Genomic DNA, 14,605 nt, shown 5'->3' on the forward strand with positions numbered 1-14,605 from the left:
TTTTATATAACAGGTGGGCCCGCCAAAACCAAAAGCCCAAGAACTGAGCTGCAAATGTTTAACCCTTTCTCATGTTTAAGACAGAGAAATGGACTGAGGACAGAGATTCCTTAGTCCCTTTCTCTGCAGCCTCAGCTGCACTGGACAGTGAATCGATGAGAAGCACTCTGTGCTGATTAGCTGTGTTCCTTCAGGAAGGGAATATTTACTGGCGCCATGCTCTCCATCCTCAACTTCTGTGTCCCATAGCAGCTGACAGCTGGAGGGAGGGAGAGGAGGAGAGCCAGCAGTGCTGCAGCACACGGGCGGCAAAAATTAAAGCACAGGGGTCGGGGGCGTTGAGGGCAGACACGGTATATTCTGCTGCCGTGCAGCTGGAGGGAGGGAAAGGAGGCTGCACATATTTGCTCTGGACCAGCTTACTGATGGGGACAATAGTGGACTATGCCTGCACAATATGTTTATGTATAGCTGCTTGTAGTCTCCACCAGGGGCATATGTGACAGGGTGACAATGCAGAAGCCCATTAACATGACCTTCATGGATCACCAGGTTTTCTTTTAGAGTCCATTCACACTCAAATATTCTGTTGGGGTACTTTCATGCACACGTGTTAATGAACGTTATGACTTACGTTAACGTGTGATGTATTAAGGTAGAAGTAACGCAAAACCTACTGGCAGGCTGCATTCTAAAACAAAGCTATCTAGTGCTGTAAAGCAAAAATCGCTATACATACCTTTTCTGCAGCCGCTCTGGTTAGGTTCAATGCTGAGCTGTCAGCAGCGGATTCTGTGTGTAGGCAGGTGCAGGAGAGGTAGCCAAGAAGGGAAGCCCCATAGTAACTCTATGGGTGACGTCACTTCCCAGGCATTTCGCAGCTATTGTCGGCTGTCTCCTGCACACAGCATGCGCCACTGGAGACCAGACCGGATCGGCTTCAGAAAAGGTTCGTATAGTGATTTCTGCTTTACAAGGTTAGATAAATTTGTTTTAGAATGTGGCTGTGAGTAGATTTAGAGTTTGTTAGTTTTTGGCTAAACTTCTACTTTAAGGCAGTCCATTTTTTATGAATGAGCTGCCAACATACCACAAGGGATGAAAAAATGTACATGACCTTTTTTTCCAAACACAGTGAATATGCATTGTCACAACACACACGCATGAATGGGCCCCTAAAGATAACTGCAATCTTTAAAAAACCTGAAAACAACTTTTGAAATTGCATTAACAATTTAATGATTATGGGATTTTAGTTTTCGGGTTTAGCCGTACTTTACTATCATATAGCCATTTTTTTAGAAAAAAGACATAAAAGTTTCCCTCTGTCCCTTGGGCTAGAGGTTGTTTCTCTTGTGCAGCTGTATATGATTTGGCAGGGTATTTGGTGTCACATACCTCTTGATGTGCTTAATTTTAAAGAGGTATTCCAGGTATGGATATTTTATGCATAGGTCAAGTTTGGACTAATGTAACTACTATGCATATACCATATCTGGCTGATGCCTCCACTTGCTTCCGGGTCCTGTGCTGAGCAGCTGACCTGCTGCATTCTGAATACAGGAGGTTGGCCGCACGGCATTAGTGCTATTCAGAGAATGCTTTGCATTTTTCTGAATGAATGCAAAGTGTTCTCTGATTGGAACTAGGTGTAGAGAAAGGGCAATGATATCAAGCTTTCCTCCTCATCCAATCATAGAATACTTTGCATTCATGCAGAAAAATGCAAAGCATTTTCTGAATGGCACCCGTGCCAAGTGATCGACCTTGTGTTTAGAATGCAGCAGGCCAGCCACTCAGCACGGGACCCAGTAGCAAGTGGACATCACTGGAGTAGCAGTGTCTACTTCAGTCATTTCCAGCTTCCAGAGGCATCGGCCAGTTATGGTAAATACTGTACATAGTTGCATACATAGTTAGATTAGTCAAAGCTGGACCTATGTAACTCTGTATATAACATCCACACCTGGAATACATCTTTAACTTTAAACTTTACCCATAACAACTTAATAAAAAATAATGTTCTTTAACAAGGAACATACAGTTCACATTAATAATTATGCTACCAAAAGTGATTTGTGTGTGCTGTAACTTTCCTCCAGCATTGCCCCTGTTTCTTCTTGGCAGAGGCTGCCACTTTGCTGAAGCACAGATCCCCTGAGCAGCAGTAAATCTTTAGGCTGTAAATAGATCAGCCTCTAGTGGCTCTGATTTTTGGCACAATGCTGAGAATCGAGAACAACTGTGACTATGCAAAACAGGTTGAGACCATGCATTACTTGACTTTAAACAGTATATGCACTTATTTTTAATCAAAATAAACACACTTGTCAGCGCATCAGGAATGAAAGGTCCTCAAGTTGTGAGACCAATTACAGGTCCCAGAACAAGCCCCTCTTTAATCTTTCAGGCAATGGTAGGGTCGACCATTACTGGAAACCTCAGCACCACACAGGCCTTGCTGACTATTTATGATCAGGGAGGATCAAAACTAGAATAAAAGCAAAAGAAGAAGGCACACCGGCAAAGGTGTGCACAGCCTATTGCATTAGGGTGTGCATCCAAAAGCTCAAACATATTCCTTTCTCTGCAGCCTCAGCTGCACTGGACAGTGAATGAATTGGAAGTGATCTATGATGAGTGGCTTCCGGTTCATTCACAAACTGAAGCATAGTAAACTCTGTATGATTGAACACAGTAAGTGATTGTGTTCATTCAGAAAAGGAAGGGACTTGTAAATTACATATTGATTAGCCCCTTTCCCCGCTCTCCATCCTGAAACATCCCCTGCAGCAACCGAGGGAGAGGAGGAAAGCCAGCAGCACTGCAGCGGGGGGCGCACAACACAGGGGGAAAGCCCAGGCACAAGGGGGAATTGGCACCGCACAGATTGATTAGGGTGTGCCCAGGCACTAAGCCGGGCACACACCCCTGCGCACGTCTATGCACACTAGTGCACTATCATAAGACCCTTAAATAATAAAAACAGATTCTGATGAGCTCTGAAAAAGAAGGCATTACCCTTGAAACATGTAAACTACGCCCCTGTGGATGGACATGTTTCCAGCGTTGGGACTAAATTTGTTATATGCACTCTTTTGTGTACCTTTGTGAGTACATTGGAATCTGTTTTTATTAATAAAGGGTCTTATGATAATGCACTAAGCCGGTGCTCATTCTTCTTTTGCTTTTATACTTATTTTTAATGTTTTACATAGCTTTACCTGCCAAAGGGGCCTTAAGTAATCTATCAGGACCTAAAGCAATATTAAACCCAAAAGCAAACATTTATTATACTGCAGTTTACCAATTCTTAGATGTGATGGCTGTATTAGTTTTCTTTTTTAAGCTTTCTTTTTTTTTTTTTCATCTGGTGATTTGGCCAGTAAGTCCTTTGTTTTCAACAGAACGTGCTCTCCTGCAAATGTAGCAGTTAGAGCATTGAAACAAACAATTTACCACTAACAAGGGTGCTTAAAAAGGGTGCTTAAAATGATCAGCTTTTATTTATTAATGTAAAACCTTTATCCTAAAAGAAAATTATGTTTTTGCTTTATCTACTTGTGTGAGCTGGACATTGATTTCAATTTGTTAGTCTATCTAAATCTGCTAGTACACTCCCTCCTCCCAGACTGACAATGCTGCTGTCCAAAGGTGTCTCTGGTGCACCTTCATCCAGAGTGAGTACACTGTACAGTAATACAAGAGGTGTGTTACTGGCCACATCACCATGTGAAAACAGAAGAAAACTTGTAAACAATATGTATAGTAGGTATAAACCATTTAAATACCTACAAAAGTAACTAAGGAAATGATATCTATCTTTTTACGTGAACCCAATGTTTAATATTTGAAATTTCATGATATTTACTTATATAAACCCTACTGTAAAACAATGAGCTTACTTTATAGATCCTTGTAAACTTACTTTATGTATCTTTATAACATTGTATACTCAATAAACTTCTTTTGACAAGGAAAACAGAAGAAAAAAAAGGCTAAAATGGAAAAATATTGCAGCCACCACATCTGATGATTGGTAGGCTGCAATATATTAATTTTTTTTTATTTTGGATTTAATACCCCTTCAATTTTCTGATTAAAGAAAACCTCCACTTTGAGGATTTCTGACCTTTCAGTATGCTATGAAAAGTTTTGCAAGATCTTTATACAATTGCCTTTTTATGAATGTATAAATGTTACTTATTGCATTGAATCCATTTTGTATTTTACAAACCTTTACAAAATGCCACCATAAAAGTTGCCATTCCTTTACGATTTTCTTTATTGTTAATTCAGAGATGGATTCAATCAATCGTCTCAGTTCTCCTATGGCTTTGTGCGTAGAGGATTTTACAGAACCTCCACTAGAGCAGGAGAAAAGGAGAGAGTCCATTAAAAAAGCTGTGCAAGGTTTTCAAGCTCGTATCCTTTATTGATTTAGCTGATTATTAAATAAAGAAAGACTCAGGCGCTAAATAACATTTTTGCATCACTACAACCAACCTGTAGTACCTCTTTCTTCAATTACTTATACAATTCTAAATGACGACTGGGAGGAAGAAAAGAAGGACCCATAATGTCCAGAACGTACAAATCCAATTCCAAAAAAGTTGGGACGCTGTGTAAAATCTACATAAAAACTGAATGGAAAAAATAGCAAATCTCATAAACCCATATTTTTTACACAATAGAAAATAGAAAACATCAAATGTTTAAACTATGTGTAGCAGGGAACTGGCTATCTTACCTGCAGTATCAAAAGACACCCTACATCATTGTTGCAATGAAACTGTTTCCCTCTAGTGCCAGCTAAGACTCTGTGTCATCACATCCTGCCAACAGAGTGATTAACACCAGGAAGCAAAGCATACAGGGAATTGTAGTTCCAGGGCTCAGGTTTCACAGTCAGATTGAGCTGTATGGAACTACAAAACGCCAGCATGCTCTGGGGGCAGGAAAGGAGAGACTCCATTTTGATTTGCTGAGGAGAATTCAGACAGCACGTGACGGAGGAATATACCCAGTGAAGTGCTCTCCTCCAATGATGCTACTTCAGCATCCCCCTCGTCATTTCATCTACAGCTGCCGCATCTACTGTTGGGGTGTTTAGGGGGTCTGTTGTCTCCCAGGTCTGCTTTTGGGCAGCCACAGATCTGATAACATCTCCGCACCCAGCTCCTTTCTTGCTATCTTAACCCCCCTGGCGGTATTCCCGAGTCTGGCTCGGGGTGGATTTTCAATACCAAAAGCGGTATCCCCGAGCCAGACTTGGGATCGCATCGCAGGATCCATGTGGAGGATACTTACCTTGTCCCCTGGATCCTGCGATGTCTCCCCACTGTGATCGGCAAGCCGCCGTGTCTCGCTCGATTCACAGTGCCGAGCTCCGTCCCGTGCAAGTATTGCGACGCACGGGGACGGAGTTCGGCGCCAAATTCAAAAAATGAAACACACAGTACAGATACAGTATACTGTAATCTTACAGATTACAGTACTGTATCAAATAATTACACATCCCTTTTGTCCCTAGTGGTCTGCCCAGTGTCCTGCATGCAGTTTTATATTATAAAAACTGTTCTTTCTGCCTGGAAACTGGAGATTGTCCATAGCAACCATAAAGTGTCCCTTTACATCAGAAGTGGTTTTAGACCAGCTAGAAAACAGCGATAATAAATTAGAATCACTTGAAGAATTGAGTGGTAGTGATTTGTGGGGAAATCCGTCACCAAACACTAAAAGTAACGAAAGCGACAATGCTGCAACTGAGCAAATTTCAGTGTTTTTGATTTGATTACATTATTGAATAATTTTTATTATTATTATATTATTATTTGGTATAATTATTTATAGTTATTTATTATATTATAATTTTTGATTTCGTTTTTCAAACTTTATCATACCCAGGATGTCTACTAGACTCTTGTTTGGACAGATTTAAGTGAATTATTCCTAATGCCCCGCACACACGGTCGGATTTTCTGATGGAAAATGTCCGATCGGAGCGTGTTGTCGGAAATTCCGACCGTGTGTGGGCTCCATCGGACATTTTCCATCGGATTTTCCGACACACAAAGTTGGAGAGCAGGAGATAAAATTTTCCGACAACAAAATCCGTTGTCGGAAATTCCGATCGTGTGTACACAAATCCGACGGACAAAGTGCCACGCATGCTCAGAATAAATAAAGAGATGAAAGCTATTGGCCACTGCCCCGTTTATAGTCCCAACTTACGTGTTTTACGTCACGGCGTTTAGAGCGATCGGATTTTCCGACAACTTTGTGTGACCGTGTGTATGCAAGACAAGTTTGAACCAACATCCGTCGGAAAAAATCCTAGGATTTTGTTGTCGGAATGTCCGAACAAAGCCCGGCCGTGTGTACGGGGCATAAGAATTACAGGCCTATAATATAAAACGCCAAATTTCTGTGCAAAATAATTGTACCGCTTTCAGCACCTAAAACTGAAATAATCATACCGACAGGGAGGTTAAAGATGCTGCTGGGATGAGCCAGGAGTGTACCCTGCACTGTCCGTGTGCCAAAGGCAGTTCATTCAGAATAGACAATTTCTGTAAACAGGACATATTTAGCATATGTCTTCTGCCCTAAAACTTTACTTCTGAGCAATTTTTTATTGAAAGACTTTGGTTCCATGTTATGTGCTCCCTTGCTTGTCTCCTGAAGAAGAATGTGACCATTTATTCGGCCAATAAAAAGATTAAAAAGGCCATCCTTATTCCATCATTAATTAGTAGACATTCTCTGGTATTGGATTTACAATTTTAATATAATTTTAATATATTTCTTAACCTACTTCCCAGCTTTTCTTATTGGCTCAATGGAAAAAGTCAGTCAGAAAATAACACATTTGGAGGAGGAGATAAGGGCTTTTGATACTCATGATTTGGTAAGATTGTGTTTGTTTAGAAACATTATGGCACAGATTTGTAATAACTGCCAGCATCTTATTTTTCAAATATATATGATGATTTTATAATCTTTTTTTTTTTTTTCTACTAGCATACATCACATATTATATAAAGTAAACCCCAAAATGGCTTAGTTATTCCTACAGGTATACATTAGAGAACCACGACTGTGGGAGAAAAATGGAGCCAGCCATTTATGACATCTCTCTCTGAAATTTTTTTTGTCTGCCTGTAATCCTGCCTTTCGTGCTTAAACACAGTGAGCATGATTTGCTAAAGGAGTAGAGTATGGTCACCTTCCAATTTCATTTTCATTTTGTAAAGTAAATTTTCTCCTATCTGAATGGGGTCAAAGTGAAATTCACTTTGCAAAGAATACCCAATCATGTACAAAGAAATTTTGTTAAAATTACTTTTTTGCTTACAAATGATTGAATGATTTTAGTCAGCACTGCTTCCCCTCATTCACTAAACTAAGTGAAAATACACTTTGCAAAGTGAATAAACCCATATGTCATGATCTGGGAGCAAAAGCTTAAACAGCAGGCAAGTCTGTGGTTATTTTTAGACTGGCTTCAGTACACAAGCAAATGGTAGCAGTAAAGGGGGAAAAAAGGAGCCTAGTTGGTGATCAAGCCAAAGTGGGTAGCCAAAGGTATCGTGTTTAACGATGAGAGCCGTATGAGTGGTCAGGGGTTCGGCAGCCAAGAGTGGGTACCCAAGTAGTGGTAATAAGTGTAGAAGTAAAAACAATAAGCAAGACACTGCCATATGCAAAATAACCTGCCAACTGGTAATCTGCCAAGTGTAGAGGTATGGCCTAAATAGGAAGTTTAGGGGAGGAGCAAGGATTTCAGCAGAAAAGTGGGTATCAATGAAGATTGGTCAAGAGATCAGGCAAGGAGCTATCTGGAACTTCTGGTGGCTAGTAGGAAGAACCTCTGCCAGGCTCAACAGAGACCTTGGGTTCAGATCTGTTTCCTGATAGTACCCCCTCCTTTCAGGATTGTCCCTGAATATCTTAGGGTGTGAAGAAATCTCTAATGAAATTATCTAGTCAGCCCAGGAACATGTACGTTTTCATTCAGTTCCGAATAATTTTCTTCTGGTTCATATCCTCTCCATTGTACCATTCTGAAAATCCTGAAGTTAAGAATTTTCTCAACTACCAATTCTCCTTCATCTTGTACATGAATAGGTGAAGAGAGTGGAAGATCTCTTCAAGAAAAAGGGTAATGAGAAATGAAAAACAGGGTGAAAGAAAGAAAGAGTGTGGGGAGACACAAATCTAGTTCCTGCATGCAAAGTAGGGTTGCCACTTGTCCGAGACTCACCCGGGCAGTACGGGTTTTGAATCCTATGCCCGGGTTTCTGTCCGCTCGAGCCCTGGACTCATCAGTGGCAGGCTGGCTACACCAATCCTCCTCTCTCTTACTGTCAGCTCAGGGAAGGCGGAGCTTTAACTCACGGCATAGTGCACATGCTTCAGCATCCCTGTCTCCACTCTGCATCCTCCAGCCTCTCCCTTGTACAGAGATCATGTGAGTGATGAGAGAATGGCTTCAGCAGTGTGGAGAACACAGACAGTAGTAGAAACAGCAGTGACAGCCCGCCCAGAGCTCCATCACAGACCCCCCCCCCTGTTGTATGTGTATGGTTCTAGGTCAGTTCACACTCACTACACAGTATTCACTTTCTCAAGAGGGAGGAGGGGGCAGCTGCCTGCAGTCTTCCTGGTCAGTGGACTTTTTCTACTAGAGGGGGGTAAGCAAGATCCTCCCAGCTGGGCTTCTTTTTAACTTGGGAGGGAGGGGAGTTCCTATTTTCCTGGATGGGGTCCCCTATTATTACCCCCCTGCAATCCTCCAAGCTGGGGATCTCCTATAACTGGAGGGGGAAGAGAGAGAAATTTCTATATTCCTGGATTGGAGTCCCTTTTCATCACCCCTCTGCAGTCCTCACAGCTGGAGGTCTTTAACTAGAGGGGAGTTCCTATCTTCCTGGGTGGGGATCCCCTCTTATCACCCCCCAGCAGACATATTATTCAGGGGTCTCCTTTAACTGGAGGAAGAGAGGTTCCTGTATTCCCAGATGGGGAACCCATCTCTTCACCACCCTGCAGTCCTCCTGGTCAGGGGTCTCCTTTAAAAGGATGGGTGTTTCCCTGCATTTGTCTGTATTTCTGGATGGGTGGAAGGGGGACCCTTCTACACACCCCTATGCACTCTTCCTGTTAAGGGGTCTCCTTTTCATTTCCAGGGGTCAGTACACCTGGAAGTATGTGCGTGTGGTGGGGGGGGGGGGGCGGTCCTTGACTCCTTTGGCACTATTTTAGCAAATGCCATAACTATCCCATATGTTGCAGCTTGACACTGCATGTACTTTTATTAACCGTGCCTACTATTCCCCCTGGTGGGGTCACAGTTTGACATCTTTTTCCCTGGGCACCAGCTGACTTTGTCCCAGCACTGGCTGCAAGGGAGCCACAGTGGATTTGTCTCTAAAAGTATATCCCCCCTTGTATTGCTCCCCCCATCCCAATCACTTGCGAATCCTCCAAGCAACGCTGCTAGCCTGCTTCCCCTCAAATGCTTGCAGCTGATGCTAGGGTGGGTCAGATGGAGAGCAGAAGGGGGGGGCTGTCCCCTTCCTGAATGAATATAGTGAGCAATCAGTACCTATCACACCTGTGTTCATTCATCACTAAAGCATAGTAAACTATGTTTTCTATGCTTTGGCTTGTGAATGAATAGAAAATGGCAGGGGAGATTATACTGGGGGACAACTTGACCTGGGAGGGGGAAGGATTATACTGAGTTACAGATGACCTGTGGGGAATGTACTGAGCTACAGGACAAAATAGAAAAAAAGGGACACTCCTATAGCCACATCCGAATAAATTGTATGTCATAAAAAGAAAAAAAGGGGGGTCAACAAGGACACCCTGGGCGGACTTTAGAGGCACAACAAACCTGAGAAAGTATAGTCAAAATACCAATATAATCAATTTTATTAAATATAAACACATACAGTACAAAGACATTGACAAAAAGTAATAAAAATCATCTATATAGAAATATACATGATACAAGCCCAGATGTGTCTACGCGTTTCGTATAGAACTTCTTCAGGACACATTCAGGTTTCAGTTAATACACAAAGGGGTTTCACTTCTACAGAGGCTTTTGCAAGCTCAAGAACAGTAATTCAAATTCATTCATGTATAGACGTCAAGGTCTTAACAATGGATGTGGATAACCATCAACTGTTTCCATTTACAACCAATTTCGGGGTTCAGTCCCAACAAGGAAAAAGCCAATAAATAGCCAGTGATAACTAGTCGCACTGCAGCAACCATGGGAGGGCAACAAGGAGCCCATAGACCATATCTGCTCGATGGTCCATATGGAGCCATGCAAAAATGCACTGGGGAGCCTATTTCCAGTTATAACCCATCTCAGGGTTTGGTTTCAACAAAGAAAGAGCCAATGAATAGCCAGTGATAAATAGTCACACTGCAGCAACCATTAGAGGGCATCAAAGAGCTCATGGACCGTATCTGCTCAATGGTCCATATGGAGCCATGCAAAATGCACTGGGGAAGCTTGAAGTAAAATTGGATGTAAGTCCCCAGGAGGATACAAAGATGTTCCTCATTTTTATTACTTTTTGTCAATGTCTTTGTACTGTATGTATTTATATTTAATAAAATTGATTATATTGTTATTCTGACTATACTTTCTCAGGTTTGTTGTGCCTCTAAAGTCCGCCCAGGGTGTCCTTGTTGACCCCCCTTGTTTTCTTTTTATGTACTGAGCTACAGACTGATCGGGGGGGGGGGGATTATACTGCAGGACAGACTGACTTGGGGGGGGGGGGGGTACAGAGGTGTATTGAGGGATGTATTGAGGTACAGTTTGACCTGGGGGACTATACTAGAGGACAGACTGACCTGGGGGATATACTGGAGGACAGACTGACCTGGGGGGCAGAATTATCCTGGGTGACAGACTGACTTGGGAGGGATATACTGAAGGATGGACTGACCTGGGGGGATATACTGGAAGACAGACTGACCTTGGGAATATACTGGGGGACAGACTGACCTGGGGGATATACTGGAGGACAGACTGACCTGGGGGGATATACTGGAGGACAGACTAACCTGGGGGGATATACTGGAGGACAGACTGACCTGGGGGGCAAAATTATACTGGGGAAAGACTGACCTGGGGGGATTTACCGGAGGACAGACTGACCTGGGGGGCAAAATTATCCTGGGGACAGACTGACCTAGGGGGTTATACTGGAGGACAGACTTACCTGGGGGGCAGAATTATCCTGGGGGACTGACTGACCTGGGGGGGATATACTGTGGGACAGACTGACCTGGGGGGGATATACTGGGGGACAGAGTGACCTGGGGGGATATGCTGGGGGACAGACTGACCTAGGGGGATATACTGGGGGACAGACAGACCTGGGGGATATACTGGGGGACAGACTGACCTGGGGGGCAGAATTATCCTGGGGGACAGACTGACCTGGGGGGATATACTGGAGGACATACTGACCTGGGGGGGTATACTGGGGGACAGACTGACTTGGGGGGATGCCAGAACCACCTCTGGAGGGAGTCTATTCCACAATACTGCATATTCAGTAAGTAATTAAATCAGCTGCTGAAAGTGCATAACCCCTTCCCGACCTTCCGCACTCCAATATACGTCAGCAGAAAGTCACGGATGGGCAAAAGGGGACATTAAGATATGTCTCCATGACTGTGACCACGGGTCCCGCAGACTCGATGTCCGCCGGGTGCCCGCGATCGTGTCACGGAGCGGAAGAACGGGGAGATGCCTTTGCAAAGCATTTCCCCGTTCTGCCTAGTGGCATGACAGAGATCACTGCTCCCTGTCATCAGGAGCAGTGATCGCTGTCATGTGAGTAGTAGCACATCCCCTCCACAGTTAGAATCACTCCCTAGGACACACTTAACCCCTTGATCGCCCCCTAGTGTTTAACCCCTTCCCTGCCAGTGTCATTTACACAGTAATCACTGCATTTTTATAGCACTGATCGCTATATAAATGACAATGGTCCCAAAATAGTGTCAAAAGTGTCTGATGTGTCCGCCATAATGTCGGCAGTCAAAAAAAATCTCAGATCCCCACCATTACTAATAAAAAAAGTTAATAATAGGGGGCGTGGCCTGACCTGACATGAGGAGAGACGCTTGATTCCAGAGCTCCTGCCGCCACGGGAACAAACCGACTACTACCGAAGGTATTTGCACCCAAAATCTTGCCACGCTATGGGGACGGCTTCCCGATCCTCCTCCGCCTCTCGTTCCCGCTCCCCCAGGGCTCCCCCGGGGTCCCAGAGCCATAATATCCCAGAGATGTTCCGAACACCAGGAGCAATATGGCGTCTTCACAGAACGGGCCCTCCCGCTCCCAGGCACAACCATCACCGCTACTCATCCCACCTCAGACTTCCTCTCCTCCTGTTTCCTCTCACGGAGGAGGGATATCCTTGAACCTGGGCTACACACACCGATTTCCCTACAAGATCTTCGATCCATTGCGGACGAAATTAAGGAAACCCTGGCAGCAGCCATCTCAGAGCTGCGGCTCGATATGCGGGACCTTACTGACAGGGTGAACGTAGTGGAAAGAGTGACGGAACGCCATGACACAGCATTCGCTTCCACTGCTTCCTCCATCGACTCACATACGCTGTACTTGCGTGACATGCAAAGGCACATCGAGGATCTTGACAACCGCGGCAGACGCCACAATCTCAGGATCCGCGGTATGCCCGAAGCCATAGAAGGCGATCAAATCACCCCTGCTGTCACTGCCGTCTTCAACAACCTCCTTCACAGGCCCTCCCCAGACCCCCATTCAAATGGACAGGATCCACCGGGCACTGCGCCCTAAAGGCAGGGAAAATGACCCCCCACGCGACATTATTTGCTGCCTGGTGGACTACAAAATAAAAGAAGAAATTCTAAAGCAAGCAAGGGGCCAGCAACAAATCCTCCACGGCAGCGCTCCTATTCAAATCTATCAGGACTTGTCAGGCATCACACTCCAACATAGGCGAGACCTCAAGCCATTGCTGGACGTCCTGAGGGAAAGGAACATTCCCTACAAATGGAAATTCCCATTTTGCCTGTCTGCATCTTCCCAGGGCCGCTCTGCCCTCTTAAAGGTGCCCAAGGATCTGCCACACTTCTGTGACCAACTTGCATCCCTATGACGCAGGTGCCAAACTGGTACACTCCTTTCCGCCTTCAGAGCATCCATAACGCTGCGGAGCGGGAATCCCCATGGAGACTCAGACTTCCAGCTTTCGCAGGAGACCGCTCTCCTTCTACCCACAACTACAGGCAGACTACCACCGCAACAGGGCCCCAGTCTCACCTGAACCCCTTCAGTCCAGGAGAGCCGCAGGGGCCGCTGAAAAGGACATATGGCGTACCCTCTCTCTCTCTCGGCTGGCCCCGTTGGCCCCTCTGAATGACACGCCACAAGAGACCTCTTTATTTTTGGGTCGTTGAACTTGTTGTTTTTCTTTTAACTCAGTTACCCAGTATTTTTACTTTTTATTTTTGTTTTTCACCTTGTCTTGCACCAAGTTGATTTGCCCTGATGCCCTACAGCACAGCATTGAGTGGTCTTTTCGGACCACACGAGTGACAATCTGCTACGAAGTCTCTCAGTTAACCACAGGCCGAATGACCACACCCTCTCACACACAGCTCCTGAACTACCGAGCCAGCACGGAGTGAATCCTTAATCAGCAGCTCTCCCCATTGGACCAAACTCCCCGCACGGTCCTCGAAGTCTGCCCAGCAACAACTACCCAGCCCTCTACTACATTTACCAGGATTCCAGAGGACTCACAACCACACCCCTTGAAGAGATGACGTCAAGCTGGATGCCACGCTCTTCCTGATCCGACGCCGGACTCCGCACAACACCGCGAGACTTCACATCTAACGTAACGGACCGCACCAATTGTGTGATCCGCTGCCTCCCATTACAACGCTGATGGTCAAACCCTGCAATTTCGCCGGATCACACCTAGCAAAGAAAAAGCACGCGAACACTGCCACTTACGACCGCACCGCTCACTCCGCGACTGGTCATCTGACTACAATCAAGAGAGGCAGCATTTCTGAAAGGTCGACCCATTTGTACCCCAGACTGCCTTATTGCACAGATCGACAGACGAGGTACTTGCAGTGGGGTACACCCACAACCCATTCGGCTCCACACCAGTGACTGACGTGTCACGACTCCTTCCCAGACCAGCGGTGATTCCTTTCTCCCAACTTCCCTCTATCCCTACAACCCACCTACCACACGATGCCCACGAACACCATCAATCCCCGCGACTCAAACGTGCAACCTTCAACTAACTCCATCAAACTCTGCTCGCTCAATATTAGGGGGCTTAACACCCCTGAAAAGAGGTCCAAACTCTTATACTGCCTACGTCAATCAAAGACCCAGATAGCACTGATCCAAGAAACCCACTTCCGAACTGACGCAATCCCAAAACTTACGGACCACTACTTTCCCACAGTATTCCACTCTTCCAATGATGAAGCAAAATCAAAGGGCGTATCCATTCTGATCTCGAAACATTGCCCTTTCTCTGTT

At 44.9% G+C, this 14,605-nt stretch overlaps 1 protein-coding gene across 2 annotated transcripts in view; it reads left to right on the forward strand.

The window, feature by feature from the left end:
• The window catches only part of FAM227A (family with sequence similarity 227 member A), an 80,562-nt gene that overhangs the window by 8,905 nt on the left and 57,052 nt on the right, over positions 1–14,605 (forward strand). For both annotated transcript variants that reach the window (XM_073592528.1, XM_073592527.1), the window contains exons 2-3: positions 4,300–4,425; positions 6,825–6,910. In XM_073592528.1, the coding sequence (XP_073448629.1) occupies positions 4,302–4,425; positions 6,825–6,910 (210 nt within the window). In that variant the 5' untranslated portion in view covers positions 4,300–4,301. The remainder of the gene's footprint in view (positions 1–4,299; positions 4,426–6,824; positions 6,911–14,605) is intronic.

This window comes from Aquarana catesbeiana, linkage group LG07 (assembly GCF_042186555.1).
Source record: "Aquarana catesbeiana isolate 2022-GZ linkage group LG07, ASM4218655v1, whole genome shotgun sequence".
Taxonomy (NCBI): Eukaryota; Metazoa; Chordata; class Amphibia; order Anura; family Ranidae; genus Aquarana; species Aquarana catesbeiana.